Source organism: Gorilla gorilla, chromosome 16, assembly GCF_029281585.2.
Source record: "Gorilla gorilla gorilla isolate KB3781 chromosome 16, NHGRI_mGorGor1-v2.1_pri, whole genome shotgun sequence".
Classification (NCBI taxonomy): Eukaryota; Metazoa; Chordata; class Mammalia; order Primates; family Hominidae; genus Gorilla; species Gorilla gorilla.
In genome coordinates, this window is record NC_073240.2 from 86,629,339 (window position 1) to 86,647,389 (window position 18,051).

Consider the following 18,051-nt stretch of genomic DNA (forward strand, 5'->3'; position numbering starts at 1 on the left):
AGGACTCTTAATAATAGGGCAGAAATGATTTGATTATATTGTATATACCATTCCTTATCTGTTAGGTCCTCATAAATAAGGAAAAAATGAGAAATTTATAAGATTAGAGCAGAAAGAAATAAGCTATGTTTTCTTTAATGGTTGGAAATTATTCCTAAAAGAATAATAGATATGAAAAAAATCTAAAATAGGTGATGCTAAATTCTTTAGAGTCAGTGAACATACAGAGATTAGATTGTGTGGTGCTAACTTTGATGCCCTAAGAATGGATTTACCATGGTGGTACCTAATGCAAGGAAATTGGGCATTTTTTTCTTCACAACATAATTTATTGCTGGACACTGTAAAAATATCAAAACGTGGTGGGCATTAGTGCCACTCACTACAATTTCTAGTTCTCCTTTTTGCATGTGGAATATCACATTTCCCAGCCTATTTCAAGATGGCATGGTCTTGTGACTTGCTATGTCCCATGGAAATGTGTCGCTTTTGGCTAGAAGCATTTAAAAGCTGATGTGAGGTCGGGCGCAGTGGCTCATGCCTGTAATCCCAGCCCTTTGGGAAGCTGAGGTGGGTGGATCACCTGAGGTCAGGAGTTCGAGATCAGCCTGATCAACGTAGTGAAACCTTGTCTTTACTAAAAATACAAAAATTAGCCGGGCGTGGTGGCGCATGTCTGTAATCCCAGCTACTTGGAAGGCTGAGGCAGGAGAATCGCTTGAACCCGGGAGGTGGTTCAAGCGATTCTCAGTGAGCCAAGACCACACCATTGCATGCCATCCTGGGCAACAAGATTAAAACTCCTCTCAAAAAAAAAAAAAAAAAAAAAAAATCTGACGTGAAATCCTCTTTCTCTTTCCTTGCTTTTGGGACCTGGAAGCACAAGTAGCTATGACAGTACCACATGACGAAATCAGGTTGGAATACTGCCCCGAGGCTTGAAGGATAGCTGCCCCAGAGAGTTGCCTGGAGCCATAGTGATCTTTGAGTGAGTGAGGAGTAAACTTCATTGTGTTAACTTCTGATACCTTCTGGTTGTTGTTACCATAGTGTAATCTAGCTTATCCTGACTTTACTACACACATCATCAGAAATCATTAGTGTAAAAGATTTTTAAGGAGAGGGACTGACCAAGATTGAAGCATAATTACCTCGGATGCAGATAAGGTCAATAGCATAGTTAAGGGCAGGTTTTCTCTTTTAGCTGTCACCTGTTTTATGTTCTGTCAGTTTATTCTTCTTTTAGCTCAGCTTTGGTCGTATCACTGCCCCATTTAAAAATAGTAGTTCCTCATTGCCCACCGAATAAAATCTGAGTAAGGCCTGCCACAGTTTGGTTCTGCAACACGCTTTAAAAACTGTTCTCTCACTGTGGTGAAGTATTTATTTATCATCATGTGCCTTTGCCCATTCATGCATTTGAGAAACATATATTGATTACTTTGTGTGCCAGTATGGAGGCTAGACCCTAGGGACACACAAAATGTTCCTTCCCATCTGTTCATGTCCAATTCTGCCTTAGCTTTTCAAGCTAAGTCTTGAAGGATGTTTCCTACATAAACCCTGCTTCATTCTCACAGTTGGTTATAAGCTGTCTTTCTGACCTCTCAAGCATTTCTGGCACACTGTTTCCTATCCTGGTTGTAAAGTTATACTTGTATATCTCATTCCCTTTACTGGGCTAGTGTCACACCTTTGTATCTTTAGTACCTAGCTCCCAGCTTATGGTAGGGGCTCAGTAATCTTTACTGAATGAATGGCTGTTAGATTGTGGCTGTGTTGAAAAGCCAATGATTAATTTGCCTTTGTTTGACAAATTGTTACTATCTTTAAAGTTATTTTGCCTTCCTTGCTTGCACTTACCTCCTTCTAGCTATTATCATTGTGTGTGTTCATTCTTAGTACTCAGTAGGGCCTTATGTAGCAGTGGTTGTGTTTTTTTCTTTTTTTATAAGCTATCTGGAATGCTGTATCCTTGCACATTCTGGTGAGCTTTCCTTACCATTGTTTAAAGTCTGTTTTGTGTTTTAAAGATCCATTGTGAAGTTTCTTAATGTGACTTCTAAGTCTAGAGCTTATGAATAGATGAGTCATGTGTTTTAATCGATTCAGACTTAGTTTTGTCTTGGTGTCTTGTTGTTTCTACTGATGTTTTCCTGAAAGATTTGTGCCTTTGAATCAGTGTTCTGAAGTTATACTCTGGTTTCTCTTCATATGGTGTTAAGTCTTTCCCCTTTTACTAAAGAGCTTTGAACTGGGTAGTTTAAAAGACCCAGATTCTAGTTTAGTTTGGCTTCTAGCTCACTTTGTTAACTTTGGTTGTGAAGTTTGTATCCACGAAACAAATAAGTTTGACAAAAATCCATGATTCACATACTGATTTTACTATGGACTGGGTAAGTTATTTGAATTCTAATCTTGTGTGGATACAAAAATTGGACACAAAATTCTGGTAGGGTTGGCATAGGATGAAGGAAACTTTATTTATTTATTGAGTGCTTACTATGTGCTAGATGCTGTTTATTTGCCTTATTCACTAACCTGTGAAGATTTTATCTCTGTGTTTTAGTTACAGAAATATGAGATACAAAGAAGCTAGGATACTTATTGAGCTAGTAAGGGCAGGATCCAGAACTTCGGCCAAAGTCAATTTCATTCCAAAGCCAGTGTTCTTTTTGTTGCAGTTTGCAAGCCGTTCCAGACTTTTCTAACGGAGTGGCCTTTAGGACAAATGATAGGTGTTGTATATGTCTCTTGAAGAAAGTACTCTCTGTTGCATGTGATACTACTGGTAGAATACCTGCCCTCACCACCCCCCCCTTTTTTTTTGAGACAGAGTCTTGCCCCATCGCCAAGGCTGTTAGAGTACACTGGTGATCACAGCTCACCACAGCCTTGAACTCCTGGGCTCAAGCAGACCTGCTGCTTCAGCTTCTTGAGTAGCTAGATCTACAGGCATGTGCCACCATGCCCAACTAACTTTGTAATTTTTATTTTGTAGAGACAGGGTCTCACTATGTTGCCCAGGCTGGTTTCAAACTCCTGGCCTCAAGCGATCCTCCTACCTTGGCCTCCCAAAGTGCTGGGATTACAGGTGTAAGCCACTGAGCCAGAGCAAAATGCTCTTAAGATACAAAAACTAGAGTGGATAAATAAACTATTTCTCTGGATCTTTGATTAAGACTGCACACCCCACGGTAGTGCAGTTATTCCCATTGTGCCTGTAAGTGTGCTTTACCATCCTGAGTGAAGAGTGAAGGGACCATGATTAAAATTCCCATGGCATTGTATGGTTTTATGATTGTGGTTTCAAGTCTTGCTCTCTCTCAACTAATTTTTGTGACCTTGGACTAGAAAATAGTTTTTTTTTTTTTTTTTTGGAGCTGCAGTTCCATTGTGTGTAAGATGGGAAAAACAGTACCTATTTTATATACCATATTGCTCGTTGCTGGACACATATGTGTCCAGCAAGCATTTATTTTTTGTCTGTGGTTGTACCTATAATTGGGGAGAATTTTTTTTCTTTAAGTGTAGATCAATTATGGTATAGGACATTGGAAGGTAGAAGAAGAGGTACTATATACAGCAGTTACTGACCTTTCCAGTCTGAATTCCTATTTAGAAATAAACTAGTTATGTTATTTGTGTTACTGTTTTAGGAGACATGAATTGGCTAATAAGTTGTTCGCAGTGTTGTTTCTTTGCTAATTTTTCTAAATGTAATTAGATTTCATAACATTTTGTGATAGGAGAACATAGACACTTTGAGAGAAAAATGCATAATAAAAGCTAATTTGATGGTTTCTAGGGGTAATTCTATTTTGAAATTCCTTTCAGCAGACAATATGAAACAGCATATTATGGGCTAGGCCCTGAAAGAACCAAGGGAGAGTAAAGCACAGTCCTAGGCCACAAAGAGTGTGTCTCTGGAGGATAAGATCTCTGGATTTTTTGTCCTACTTACAAAACAGAAATAATACATTTTATGCTAGTTACAAGTAGTATAAGCTCATTGAAGAAATATTTAAGCAGAAGGAATGTGCACCAGCCACTAGGAATGCAAAGATAATTGGGGTATAGTGAGAGATATGGAAATTTGTTGTGTAACAATGTTAGAGTACCAACTTTGTGGTATACAGGCTTCTAAGGAACACAGATGAGGGATGAGGGATGGGACGGGTGTGCTGGGTCTTTTTTTTTTTTGGCACGGAGTCTTGCTCTGTCGCCCAGGCTGGAATGCAATGGCGCGATCTGGGCTCATTGCAACCTCCGCCTCCTGGGTTCAAGAGATTCTCCTGTGTCAGCCTCCCGAGTGGCTGAGACTACAGGCATGCGCTGCCATGCCTGGCTAATTTTTTTTTTAAATTTTTTTTATTTTTAGTAGAGACAGAGTTTCACCATGTTGGCCAGGCTGTTCTTCAACTCCTGACCTCAGGTGATCTGTCTGCCTTGGCCTCCCAAAGTGCTGGGATTATAGGCATAAGCCATCGTGCCTGGCCTGTGCTGGGTCTTAAAGCATGAGTAGGAATTTGCCAGGCCTGGGTTGAGGAGAGAAAGAATGGAATGATGGTTCTGCTGTGATACACTGTGTGCAAAGAAACAGACGTCAGAGAGCTTGGTGTGTTTGAGCTCAGTGAGCAGTGAGGTGTAGAATTATTTTGTGTGGATAGGGTGTGGTCACCGAATTAGGTTAGAAAGTCAAAATGGGGTGGGTGGAAGCGTCTTTTACTTTGTCCTCTTGAAGCAAAAGGGAGGATAGTCTGGTTTTGTTTTGGATACCTTATTCTGAGAGCAGTAGAGGATAGTGGCTTGGCAGAGGGAGAAGGGAGCATTGCCTCTCAGACAAGTTAGAGGAGGCCATTACCATAGTTTAGGACAGATTGTGAGGGCTTGAATGCAGTGAGGTTGGAAGGGAGCCAGCAGATCTAATGGACATTTTGAAAGTTGAATGGATGAAACTTGGTGAGTAGATGGTGGGAATTAGGAGGTGGTAGTTGTCCAGAATAACTGGAAATTTCTAGCACAGGCTGCTGGGTGAATGAGAGTGCACTGAGGGGCATGATTCATTCTGGCATGGGAGAGGAGTTGGCTTCCTGGAAGTGGTAATGTTTGAGTTTGGCTTAGATTACCTCATTCAAAGTGGTTCTTGATTTTGCCCACAATCTATTTTAGAGTCCATTTATTCATCTAGAAAGTACCAACTGCTTACTGCATGCCAGTAATTGATATTTTAAGAATATTAAAAAATGTTAATTGTGATAAAACACACATACCATAAAATTTACCATCTTAACCATTTACCGTCTTAATCATTTTTAAGTGCAGAGGCAGTGGCATTTAGCTCTTTCACACTGTCGTACAGTCATCACCACTGTCCATTTCCATGACTCTTTTCATGTTGCGGAACGGAAATTTTGTACCCATGGAACAATAACTCTCTATTTCTCTCTCCTCCATGTCCCTGGCAAATACTGTTCTACTTCCTGTTTCTATGAATTTGACTATTCTGGGTACTATATGTAAATGAATACCACACAGTCTGCGTTTTTGTGACTGGCTTACTTCACTTAGCACAATGTCATTAGAATTCATCCATGTTGTAGCATGTGTCAGAATGTATTTCCTTTTTAAGGCAGAATAATATTCCATTGTATGTATATACCACATTTTGTTTATCCATTCATCCACCAATGGACACTAGAGTTGTTTCCACATGTGGGTTATTGTGAATAATGTTGCTTTGACCATGGGTGTACAGACATCTTTTGAAGTCCCTGCTTTCAGTTCTTTGGCGTATGTACCCAGAGCTGGAATTGCTGGATCATATGGTAATTCTATTTTTAATTTTTTGAGGAGCTGCCATACTGTTTTCCATAGTGGCTGTACCATTTTACATTTCTAACAGCAGTGCACAAGTGTTCCAGTTTCTCTGTACCCTCACCAACACTTGTTATTTTCTGTTTTTGTGACAGTAGTCATCTTATAGTGTGTGAAGTGATATCTCATTGTGGTTTTGATTTGCATTTTTCTAGTAGTTAATGATGTGAGCATCTTTTTATGTGGTTATTGGCTATTTGTATATCTTTTTTGGAGAAATATTTGTTCAAATCCTTTGCCTGTTTTTTATTTTTATTTTATTTTAATTTAATTATTTTTTTGAGATGGAGTTTCACTCGTCGCCTAGCCTGGAGTGCATAGGCACGATCTCTGCTCACTGGAACCTCCACCTCCCAGGTTCAAGCGATTCTCCTGCCTCAGCCTCCTGAGTAGCTGGGATGAAAGATGTGCACCACCACACCCAGCTAATTTTTTGTATTTTTAGTGGAGACAGGGTTTCATCATGTTGTCTAGGCTGGTCTTGAGCTCCTGACCTCAGGTGATCTGCCTGCCTCGGCCTCCCAAAGTGCTGGGATTACAGGTATGAGCCACCATATCAGGCCCATTACCCTTTTTTTAAATTGGTTGTAGGAATTATTTATGTATTCTAAATATTAATCTCATATTAAATAAGAGTTGCTAGAGTTTTTTCCCATTCTGTGGGTTGCCTTTTCACTCTGTTGATTATATTCTTTGATGCAGCTAGTAGTAGTTTTTTTTTTTTTTTTTTTTTTTTTTTTTGAGACAGAGTCTCACTTTGTCTGTTGTCCAGGCTGGAGTGCAGTGGTGCGATCTTGGCTCACTGCGAGCTCCGCCTCCTGGGTACACACCATTCTCCTGCGTCAGCCTCCCGAGTAGCTGGGACTGCAGGCGCCCGCCACCACACCCTGCTAATTTTCTTGTATTTTTAGTAGAGACAGGGTTTCACCGTGTTAGCCAGGATGGTCTCTATATCCTGACGTCGTGATCCACCCCCCTCGGCCTCCCAAAGTGCTGGGATTACAGGCGTGAGACACCGCGCCTGGCCTGATGCAGCTAGTAGTTTTTTAATGAACCTTAAATTAAAAGGGAGGTTGTTACTTTTATAGTAACTTTATTGAGCTCAAATGAAGGAATTAGTTTCCTCCATTTTCCTTTAGAGGAGTATGATATAATTTTATAATTTGAAAAAGGGTTGGTATTCACTTTTTCTGGAATTTTCGTTTCTAGGTATGATTTATGACCTAGTATCTTTTGAGTAATGTTTCCTTCCTTTCTTTTTCATGGCCCTCAGGTGTGGTTATTAGAATAAGCATCATGACCATGACTTCCCCGGGCTGGTCGCTCATCACCAGCTGTCCAGTTAGAAGCAAGTCTGGTCATACCTGCTTTTGTGTACCATGTCTTACAGTTGTAGTTGTCTTGGGGCTGTCTCCCTACTCATGCCCTTCTTGTCGACTTTCACCTGGGTCATGAGAATGGCTTCAAAATAGGTCTTCTGCTTCAGATTTCTCTTATTTTTCCTGTACACTGTTTGGACTGGCCTTTCCAAAACACCTTTCAGGGGCTTTGTGATGCTTTCAGGATCAAGTTCAGACTACTAAGCTTGGCAGTCCAACTCCTTCTACCTTGACCTTAACCCCCCTTTGCAGTTTTTTTCTTCCCTGGTCATTAGTATATTGGCAGTATTAGTCAAGGCATTTTATCTTCCTTGGACTGGGGTAAGATGCTTGATAGGTGGGCCATTTCTCTTCTGCGACTCTCAGATTTACCATCTGTCACCTGGACGTGCTTGTGCTGTGCTCTCTGCTTGGAATGCTGTCACCTCTTCACCTTGCCTGGTTTTTCAGGGCCTAACTCAAATCCCTTTCCTCCTTGAATCCTTCTCTAGCTGGTCCAGCCCATAGAGATCATTTTCCGTTCTCAGAATGATTATGGCATTTATTTTCTGTGCTGTTTCATTGGGCAATTGATTGTAAATGGCTCTGTATTGTGTTAGCTTTTTGTGTGTTTTTAAGAAAATGTTCTGTCCCCTTTAGTTCCTTGTAGTAGTAATCATGACTTGTTCTCTGTACAGGTTCTACACACGTAGGTAATTGATGGATCTTCATTGATCCTATAACATTGGTTCTCCAAGTGTAGTCAGTAGACCATTGAACATTCCTGAGACTCTTTCAGTGAGTCTGTGAGGTCAACACATGAAAACATTATTTACCTTTTTATAGTGTGCAGACATTTGACCTGATAGTGCATAGTGCAAAAGCAACAATGGGTGAAGCTGCCGATGCCTTAGAATCAATCACGACAGTGAACTAAACTGAGCTCCAGTAGTCACGGTATTCATTACAGTCATGTACTGTGAGTGAGAAATAATGCCAATTCCACTTAATGTCTGTGATGAAGTAGTGAACATTATTACTTTTATTAAATCTCAGCCTTTGAGCACACATTTAAAAATGTGGGAAGAAAAGGGAAATATGCGCAAAGGAGTTCTGCACGTGGAAGTATTGTGGTTGTCTTGAGGTAAAGCTCTCGTGTGATGGACATTAAGGTGAACTAACTGCTTTTTTTTTTGAGATGGAGTCCTGCTCTGTCCCCCAGGCTGGAGTGTAGTGGCACGATCTCGGCTCACTGCAAGCTCCGCTTCCCGGGTTCACGCCATTCTCCTGCCTCAGCCTCCTGAGTAGCTGGGACTACAGGCGCCCACCACCACGCCCGGCTAATTTTTTGTATCTTTCGTAGAGACAGGGTTTCACCGTGTTACCCAGGGTGGTCTCGATCTCTTGACCTCGTGATCCGCCTGCCTCGGCCTCCTGAAGTGCTGGGATTACAGGCGTGAGCCACCGCGCCCGGCCAACTAACTGCTTTTTTAAATGAAACTCCATTTTTATTTGAAGGGAGGACTTTGATAAGCTGTGGTTATCCAGAAATTGGGTATTTGGCAGATACCTTCTTGAAAATAAAGCAAGCCTTTTACTTCAAGGAAGTAGTGGAGTCTTTGTTGCCAGTGATAAAATTTGAGTTTGCAAGTGAAAATCAGAATTTTGGAAAACATGTATTCGCCACCATGAGCTTGACAGCTTTTCAGTATTTAAAAGCTTTATGAGTATAGTAATGATATTAACAAATGTGATTTTTGATATTGTATAATGAAATGTATCTACATTTGGAAGATCTGCATAACTCAAGGAACCAGTATTTTCACAAATGATCAATGTATGATGTTACAGCAAAATCATGCTTGGGTAAACGATTCATTCAAAGTGAAAGACCAGTCACTTTTAATGTAACAGAGTACAAAACGGTCATTGATACAGTTTCAGATTTCACATTGTGACTAACTCTTTAAGAAGCTACCACTTGTCAAGTTTTGGTGTAACATGGAAAAAGAATATTAACAACTATCCCAAAAGACTATTAAAATACTACTCCTTTTTCAAATTGGGTATCTATTTGAGGCAAAATTTTAAAAATGTACTTCCCCAAACAGTGTAACAGTTTGAATGCAGAAGCAGATAGGAGAATCCAGCTGTCTTCTATTAAGCCAGACATTAAAGAGATTTGCCAAAATGTAAAACAATGCCACGTTCTTATTTCTGTTTTGTTTTGGAAAACATAGTTATTTTTCATAAAAGTATGTTTATTTCATGTGTAATGAGTTCATGGAATTTTAAAATGAATTAATATTTTATAAATTTTTCAGTTTTAATTTCTAATACAATAAAGTACCAATAAATATAACCCACATAACAAAAGCTCTTTGGGATTCTCAGTTTTTAAGAGTAAAAAGGAGGGATCTCAGGCAACCAAGAACTTTCAAACCACTGATTATAGCTTACAATGGATTGAAATAAGCTGATCCTCATGAAATACTTTAGTTTCTTATTTGAAAATCTTTATAGAAACAACACAGAGGAAAATAATTAGTATCTACTTTTATAATGCTGAGTTATATTTATTGGGCACTTAATATGTGCCTGACACTGCACTGAACACCATACCTATATTATCTCCTCTAATCTTTATCTTATCCTGCAACGTATATATTACCTTAGTTTTACAAATCAGGGGGCTAAGGCACTGGCGGGTCAAGTAATTGGCCCAAGCTTATTTAAGAGGTAAGTAGTAGAGCCAAGTTTTAGACTTAGTTTAAGTTGAAATTGAAAGCCTGTGCTTTTCATCATGATGTTCTGCTGCCTCACAGAAAAGTTTGTAAGTCAGCACTGTGTCCGCACTGCTAATTGATCCTTAGGGAAAAGTGCAGAATGCTGTTGTCTGAAGATTGTTGATGCAAGGTTGAGCAGTGGCTGAAGATCCTGCGCATGTTTTCTTTTTATCCCAGGTCACGTAGTCTTGTACTGTTTTGTGGAACTGGATCTTTAGAAGGTGGTTCTTTCAGAACTTCAGAACAGACCGTAACTGGAAGACTGTGGGCTTAGTTTCTTATGGTTACTAGTAGTTAGTATGTGAATCTAGCTCAAGGTTGGAGAGATTTTCAGGATGGCTGTAGTTCAGTTGTCGTTGCTTGTGCTAGTTCTTTCATTTCATTCAGGGTTATAGAAACTTTAGATTGTCTGAAAATGTTATTTTCAGGAGTTTTCCCATTGGGAGACAAGGAAATGGGGATGGAGTTGAAGTCAGGTGAAGGTGAGGAGAATAGCACCATTGCCCTGACCCCTGGCTTTTGGGTTATTGTGCTGCAAGCATCAGGTGACTGAAAAAGCAAACATGAAAGTACAGATTCAGAGAGGGAAAGTGACTCGACCCAGGCACCCTGCACAGGAACATGTGTCATCATGGTTTCAGCTCTGGACGGTGAGATCGCAGTGTGTTCTCAGGCCCTTGTTAGGATTCTTAGCACAATAGTTGTTTCTGCTTGGTGGGTTTGTTGATTAAGAGCGCCTCAGAAGCATTTATATTCACAGTATCCCACGTGCCTTACTAACTCAACTTTATATTACATAGACAGCCACTTTAAAATTGTCTTGGTACATGTATTTTGAAATTTATATGAACAGCTTTATTTACATTATCCATTATACTCCTCTATTAAAGAATATATATATATTTTAATTTATTATACTCATTCAACTTTCATTGTTTTCTCCAACCTTTTTTACCACCTCAGTGGAAATGGAAATGAGAGTACCTGTTATTGCCTGAAAAGCAGAGGAAAAAAGGTGTAACTCTTTTTAAGGTTTTTCGTCATGTTTAACTCATGTGTTATTCCCAGATTTTTCTCCGATGTTCATACTGTCTCTTGAAACCAGTCTTCCTTTTTTTCAGCACTATTGTGGCCTGTGTATAATTGGTACTTGTCTTTCAGATTTGTATTCTGTAAACAGGCTTCGACGGGGCAAATTTAAACTGTTGTAAAGATTGCCTATTCATTTCTAATACATGTTTTGTGGTAGAATTGAATTGCTAATTGTGTGAAGGGTTTTTGAAAATGAGGGACAAACAAAATGAGAACTTATGAATAGTAGCACAGTAAAAAAAATATACAAGAGGAATAAGACCACCGTGCTTTCTTTTTTCACTTCTGAACTAGTCAATAGCTTTGTATTCCAGTGATAATTAACAAGGTTTCTATACATACACAAAAATGAGGGGTAGTGAGATATAGATGATGATATAGAGAATGAAGATGGGAAAAAATCCTCTTTGTATTAATACATATGGTATAGGTACAGAGTGTTCCTTTATGTATATAATTTGAAAAGGGTGAGGGAGCTCCAAAATAAGATAAGGAAGTTGGTAGACTACATGTTTTGTTAATTCTTATGTCAGAGTGCCTTCTCCTGGTGTGGATGCATTTCTAAGATGAATAGTTAATTTGTTCTTGTTTCTTTTTCAAAGTCTCTTTGAGCAAATGACAAATTGAGATGTCCTAGCTTTAAGGAGAGACCATTGACATTTGCCTAATGCCTTCTCTTGTCTTAGGCTTTGCCTTGTATTAAAGAAGTATATGACTGGATGTGACTAAAATGGTCTGGGAGGAGGGTTAGTATTCTGTTTTCTAAAATGGATTCTGGGATTGTTATGTGCAATTGGTGCTTTAGGATGGGAGAAAATCACCTAAGTGTAACTTCAGAGTGTGAGAAAGTGTGACCTGTCAACTGTTTTGGTTGGGTTTTCTGATGTTGGAGTGGTTTGTTTCTTAAATTTTGCTCTCAGGTTTGGGGTGGTAGTGAAGTTACTCTGAAAATTCATAATTTTTCTATAATTAGTAACAGCATCCCAGGAGTTTCAGAGGGAAATGCCTTAAAAAAAAAAATGAGATGTGACAGCACGCTGCCACGCCGACGCAAACTCCGCTCTGCACGCCAGCTCGCCCGCACCACCCATGGCCACAGTTCAGCAGCTGGAAGGAAGATGGCGCCTGGTGGACAGCAGAGGCTTTGATGAATATGTGAAGGAGCTAGGAGTGGGAATAGCTTTGCAAAAAATGGACACAATAGCCAAGCCAGATTGTATCATCACCTGTGATGGCAAAAACCTCACCATAAAAACGGAGAACACTTTGAAAACAACACAGTTTTCTTGTACCCTGGGAGAGAAGTTTGAAGAAACCACAGCTGATGGCAGAAAAACTCAGACTGTGTGCAACTTTACAGATGGTGCATTGGTTCAGCATCAGGAGTGGGATGGGAAGGAAAACACAATAAGAAGAAAATTGAAAGATGGGAAATTAGTGGTGGACTGTGTCATGAACAGTGTCACCTGTACTCGGATCTATGAAAAAGTAGAATAAAAATTCCATCATCACTTTGGACAGGAGTTAACTAAGAGAATGACCAAGCTCAGTTCAATGAGTAAATCTCCATACCGTTTCTTTTTTTTTTTTTTCGTTACTGTGTTCAATTATCTTTATCCCAAACATTTTACATACAGCTATTTCAAAGTGTGTTGGATTAATTAGGATCATCCCTTTGGTTAATAAATAAATGTGTGCTAATAAAAAAATGAGATGTGTATATTGATGATTATCTTTTAAAAAATAATGGGAGGTTTATGAGAGAGCTGGTGCACTTAAAGCCTGGTGGTTCAGTACGCATAACCCCTAGAGCTCAGTTTTCATGGATCAAGGCAGATTTGTAAATAGAAGAATAATGAGTCAGTATGGTAAATGTCAATGGGAAGATTCGAACGAAGTGAGATGGGAGCACAGAAGGATGGAGCAACTATATTTGCTTTGAGGAGTCGAGGAGGGAAGGACATTCTAAAATTTTGAGAGCATTATAGAATAGGTTACTCTTTTGTAATTGTAGAGTTTATTGTACTATGTATTTGCATAAAGGGACACATAATATTTAGTTAAATACCTCTATTCATTGTGCAGTTTATGTTTAGCACTGTGCCAGGTTCTTGGGGAAGGAGTTAAAAAATAAAAGATGTCCTGTTTCAGTACTTTCTTGGGAGTAGAGCTACTATGTGAACAGCTTGAGTAACATTTTGTTCAAGACTCAGTTGTGGGTAGCCAGGTACTGTGGTGGACTGGTGCTTTTGTTAATTCTGGTTTTTTTCCTCCCTGCTGGTAAGCCACTTCAGAAATGATCAGTTTCATTAATGTAAAGTCATATTTTATACCTCTACGCACTAATTCCCGTGGACATGACTGGTAGGTACAATAATTTTTGGGACTCCAGTGGTCAATGAGTATGTCTCAGGTACTTAATTTCTTCCATGGCTAACTAGTTTTTAGTGGGCAAAAGGAAATTTGAGAGACGCTGCATAATTTGCTTTAGCTTGCAGGGTGTGTTAAGTATTGAATCACATCTATTATGATTATGGAATTTTGGTGTGTGTTTGAATGTCAGAGATAGTGTTAAGGTCAGAATTCTGCTGAAAACTGACCCATCTGAAAACCAGTATGTTCACTCCATTCCACTCTTCAGCAAGGCCATAGTTTCCCTATCATGGTTCATTTCTCCTTTTCCCTGCCCATTAAAAGGTAGCAAATTTTGGGGGTTCTTACACATTTGGGGTTCTTAAAATTGTTCTGTAATGTGTAAGCTCGGCTGTCCACAAATGATTATAGGATTGACATTTGTTATTTGGTGGAGTTTGATATATTAGAGTCATATAAATGTGTTATGCTTCAAAATGAAATACGGGATTTTTATTCACTAGTTTATCTTTGTTTCATTCCTTTCCAAAAGAAAATTAATGCTTAACTTGAACAGCTGATTTTTTGCATTGTTTCCCTTAAAAGCTTGCTAGCATAGGAACAAAAGGTAACTTTTTTGTTTGCCTTTTATTGTTTTCTGATTGTTTGATATTAAGTTTTGGATTGATATTAGAAATATTAATAGTTTATCCTAGGCAGGAGCCAGCTTCCTTTAATATGTGCCAGATGAGCTTCCAGTAGTTTTTAGACTTTGAGATTTTAGAAACCTCATTTTCAGGGATGGGTGACTTCACTGCTTTTTCTTTGTCTTAATTTAAAATTGGTATGTATGACCAAAGGAATCTTTCTGACATTCACTGGTCCTTTTTGGTAGAATCGAAATAGCGTATGAGCAATGGGCGTTTAAGTTAGAAAATATTCGTTTATGTAAAAGTTAACCAGAAATTACTGGAATGTAGTATTGGTCAAGGTTGTAGAGTCAAGTTAATCAGTATGATTAATGGGTATTAGGAATGGAAATGTTGCAATATAATGACAAGTCATGAATTGTTAAAAGAACAATCTGTTGTTAGCCCATTGATAAACTTTGTGAGATACTTATTTGAGAGCAAAGTTTGAAATCTTTCTTTTGCCGATTAAACATGACTGTCATTTTGCCATTTTCTGCTGTATTCCAACCATTACGTTCTAAGTGCTCATTTATCCTCACCAGGAGCCAGTGAAGAAGGCGACATTATTCTAGTTTTACAGATGGAGAAATGCAGCTTATGTATTAAGCAGCTGATCAGGCAGCACAAAACCAGGGAAGTTATTAGTGCTGGTAATTGAACCTAGATTTGTCTGGCTCCAGTCCAGTACTGTCCTGTAGAAGTATAATATCAGCCACTAGGTAATTTAAAATTTCCTAGTTGCTACATTAAAGGAGAAGTTTATTTTAATATTTTAATTCAATATGTAAAAGTTCATTTTAACGTAATTATAAAATTGAGATATTTTACATTTTTACATTCTTTTTGTACCATCTTCATTATTTTTTATTATTATTATTATTATTATTATTATTATTATTCTGAGATAGGGTCTGTCCATGTTGCCCAGGCTGGAGTGCAGTGGCAGGATCATAGGTCACTGCAGTCTCAATCTCCTGGGCTCAAGGGACCCTCCTGCCTCAGCCTCCTAAGTAGCTGGGACTACAGGTGTGCGCCACCATGCCTGTCTAATTATTTTATATTTTGTTTTGTAGAGACAGGGTCTCACTTTGTTGCCCAGGCAGGTCTCTAACTCCTGGGCTCCAGACGATCTTCCCATCTTGGCCTCCCAAAGTGCTGGGATTACAGGTGTGAGCCACCATGCCTGGCCTTTTGTACCATCTTCAAAGTCAGTGTGTGTATTTTAGATGTATAGCACATCTCAGTTCAGGCTGGCCACATTTCTTCAAGTTGAAATGTGGCTAACCCAAATTGAGAGTGGCTAGTGGCTCTATAATGGGATTGTGTAGCCCTGATGCCTGTGCAGTGGCCAGTACTATAAGCGGTAAAGAAACCAAGACTTCGGTTTTGCATGTTGTTGAATTATTTAAGCTTGTAGCATATAATTATAGCCACTAGTTTAATAAAATCAGTCATGACAAAAAGTGATAAAGTAGCCTTGTCATAATGCAAATATTTGGTTGTCTTTCCCATATTTACAATTTTTACTTCTCTGAACAGGAGATGACGTAGGTTAAAATAAAATATTTAAGTAGCATTTAAAAGACAAATAATTGCATTTAGTCTAGAGATAAGGAATGCAATCGCATAGTTGTCATTAATAATAAAGACCACAAGTGGCTAAGACCGCTTTAACCACAAAAAGGAGACAGTTGAAATATTGTACATGGGTTTAAGTATAGATAATTAAATTCAGCAGTCTGCTTATAGTACCTGCTGTGTGCTGGGCATTGTTTAGATGTTCAGATATTAAAATAAGAAATGGATTCTGTGCTCAAGGATGCCACCCTTAAGGGTTTAATTAGAGCCATTATTTCCAGAACCATTAATTAGAACCATTATTTCCAGAAAAATTTGGTGGTGATGGGAAGAGTCTTTGTATATTTTTGGACATTCCACAGTGGACACTGTTTGCTTTAAGTATAATCTTTGTATCATATCATCATAGGATTTGTAAAATTTTCAAACTGCTTTGCAAGTACTTTGCAAACTTCTTTGTATGCATTAAAAGAATGCGTGGTTCTGAGAGATTTAATTATGGCAGCCTCAGGGCCACTTTATAAAATGCTCTCCTTTTGATACTCTGTGAGTTGCCATTACGTTGCCCCATTTCTATTCCTGGTAAAGACTCACCGATCATGCTGATGAACTTGATCTGCATTTTGGACTGAGCTTAGTCATACAAGTAACGTGGCCGCTGATACATTGTGTATCATTCTGGAAAACAATTGTATGTCACTGTTGACCTGGATATTATTATGTATAGGATTGCTTAGTTGCAAGATAGATGAAAATATAGTTGCCTAATCATTTAAGAGTAAAAGATTCTTGGTATTCTAGTTTTTGGGTTGAGGAGGGAGAGTAAAAAATTTTCCAAGTTTAGTGAGTTTTTTTGTTGTGGGGTGGAGAGGGAATGTAGAGAGATGGTTAACCAGTATTTATGTCTCATTTCAAAATAGTGACAGCTTTTTTTAAAAAGCTTGAAAGATAGTATATGCCTTTTGTCAGTAGTAATCAACATATGTATGTAATCTATTCTGTTGATAAGTGTCAATATCTAAGGATAAGTAGGGCACAGAGAAGGGAAATTGTGTACCTCATTTTCTCTCTAAGGCTGTAAAGAGTGAAGAGGGTGAGAGAAAGAAGGCACACCTTTCATATTCATCTGTCATTTCTAGAAGGCTTAAGTGTCTGAATCTGACTCTTGTTTTTTTTTTTAATCTGACTCTTTTAACAGTATTCTGATAGAGCAGCGATGGCTTCAAGACGTAGACTGTTGTCACTTCTTTTGTCTGCTGAGCTGCAAAACAGCTTCTTGGGATATCTGGCCCATGACTTTGGATAGGATTGATGGCTTCCCTAGCCCAGTCTCATTCATCTTTGCAGTTGATTTCTTATCTTTCCTGCTTGAAAAGAATGGATGCAGGATATGGTATTATTCTGATTATCTTTTTATTCAATATGAAGCAATCAGTTGACCATACCATGAGATAGAAAAGACAAATACTCATTGAAAGTTGATACTTAAAACTCTCACCCTAATTGGGATTAGGAGGAAGAGTACTTTATTTCACCAGAGAATAATGCCAGAAAATTTTGCTAAGGGTAAAAACGTGGGGACCATTTCGAAGGAGGTCAAGAGCTAGCTATTTTATGTAAGGGAAATTATCTGAATGGGATGGAATTATAGGGAAAGGAAGCTGAAATATTGAAAGAGAATTTCCCCCAATATTTTCTTAAATGTGGGCTATTACTTTTTCATTGGAAAATATTTAAAAGGACTACATTAAAAATGAGAATACTTAACAGGCTGAAGTAGGAGGATTGCTTAAGTCCAGGAGTTTGAGGCCAGACTGGGCAACATGGCAAGACCGTGTCTCTCTAAAAAAAAAATTGGAATTCTGCATTTTAAGGAGTGTGGTTCATTCCTAGTTATAGATTAGGACAGTTGAATTATGTGGAGGTCTGAGAACTATTTCCAATATATAGACTTTTATTAAAGGTATAGATGGATGATGACTTAGAAATGCAGGCGGTGATTTTGTTTCATGCCTAGTTTCTCAAGTTTTAGAAAATGGTGACAGTCTCAGAGAAAACAAGCAACTATTTTGTGAAATCTCCAGGTGTCAAAACAGTCCAAGGCACATATAATTAGAATAAATTAAGGGAGAATGTTGCTTTAGAGTTCTTATGGTGTACTAGTCATTCTTAAAGGGTGAGCAAGGCAAAAACTAAAAATAGATGGAAGCTTATCTGCACATTTGAACTTGTGGAACAGCTGGAGTGGGTCTCTTACTCCCTTACCGCTCCTAACTGAATAATTCTCCCTCTCTGGTTATTTGCTGTATTGAGAAA

At 38.6% G+C, this 18,051-nt stretch overlaps 2 protein-coding genes across 23 annotated transcripts in view; both read left to right on the plus strand.

The window, feature by feature from the left end:
- The window catches only part of AKAP13 (A-kinase anchoring protein 13), a 360,797-nt gene that overhangs the window by 22,120 nt on the left and 320,626 nt on the right, over positions 1-18,051 (plus strand). The gene's annotated exons all lie outside the window — the stretch shown is intronic.
- LOC129526930 (fatty acid-binding protein 5-like) lies at positions 1,968-14,930 on the plus strand. The gene has a single exon (XM_055362898.2). It carries the CDS (start codon positions 12,203-12,205, stop codon positions 12,608-12,610), a length of 408 nt encoding a protein of 135 aa, XP_055218873.1. The 5' UTR covers positions 1,968-12,202; the 3' UTR covers positions 12,611-14,930.

Bases quoted from the DNA above. Each gene is read 5' to 3' on its own strand.
- LOC129526930 (XM_055362898.2), top strand. From the start codon at position 12,203: ATGGCCACAGTTCAGCAGCTGGAAGGAAGATGGCGCCTGGTGGACAGC.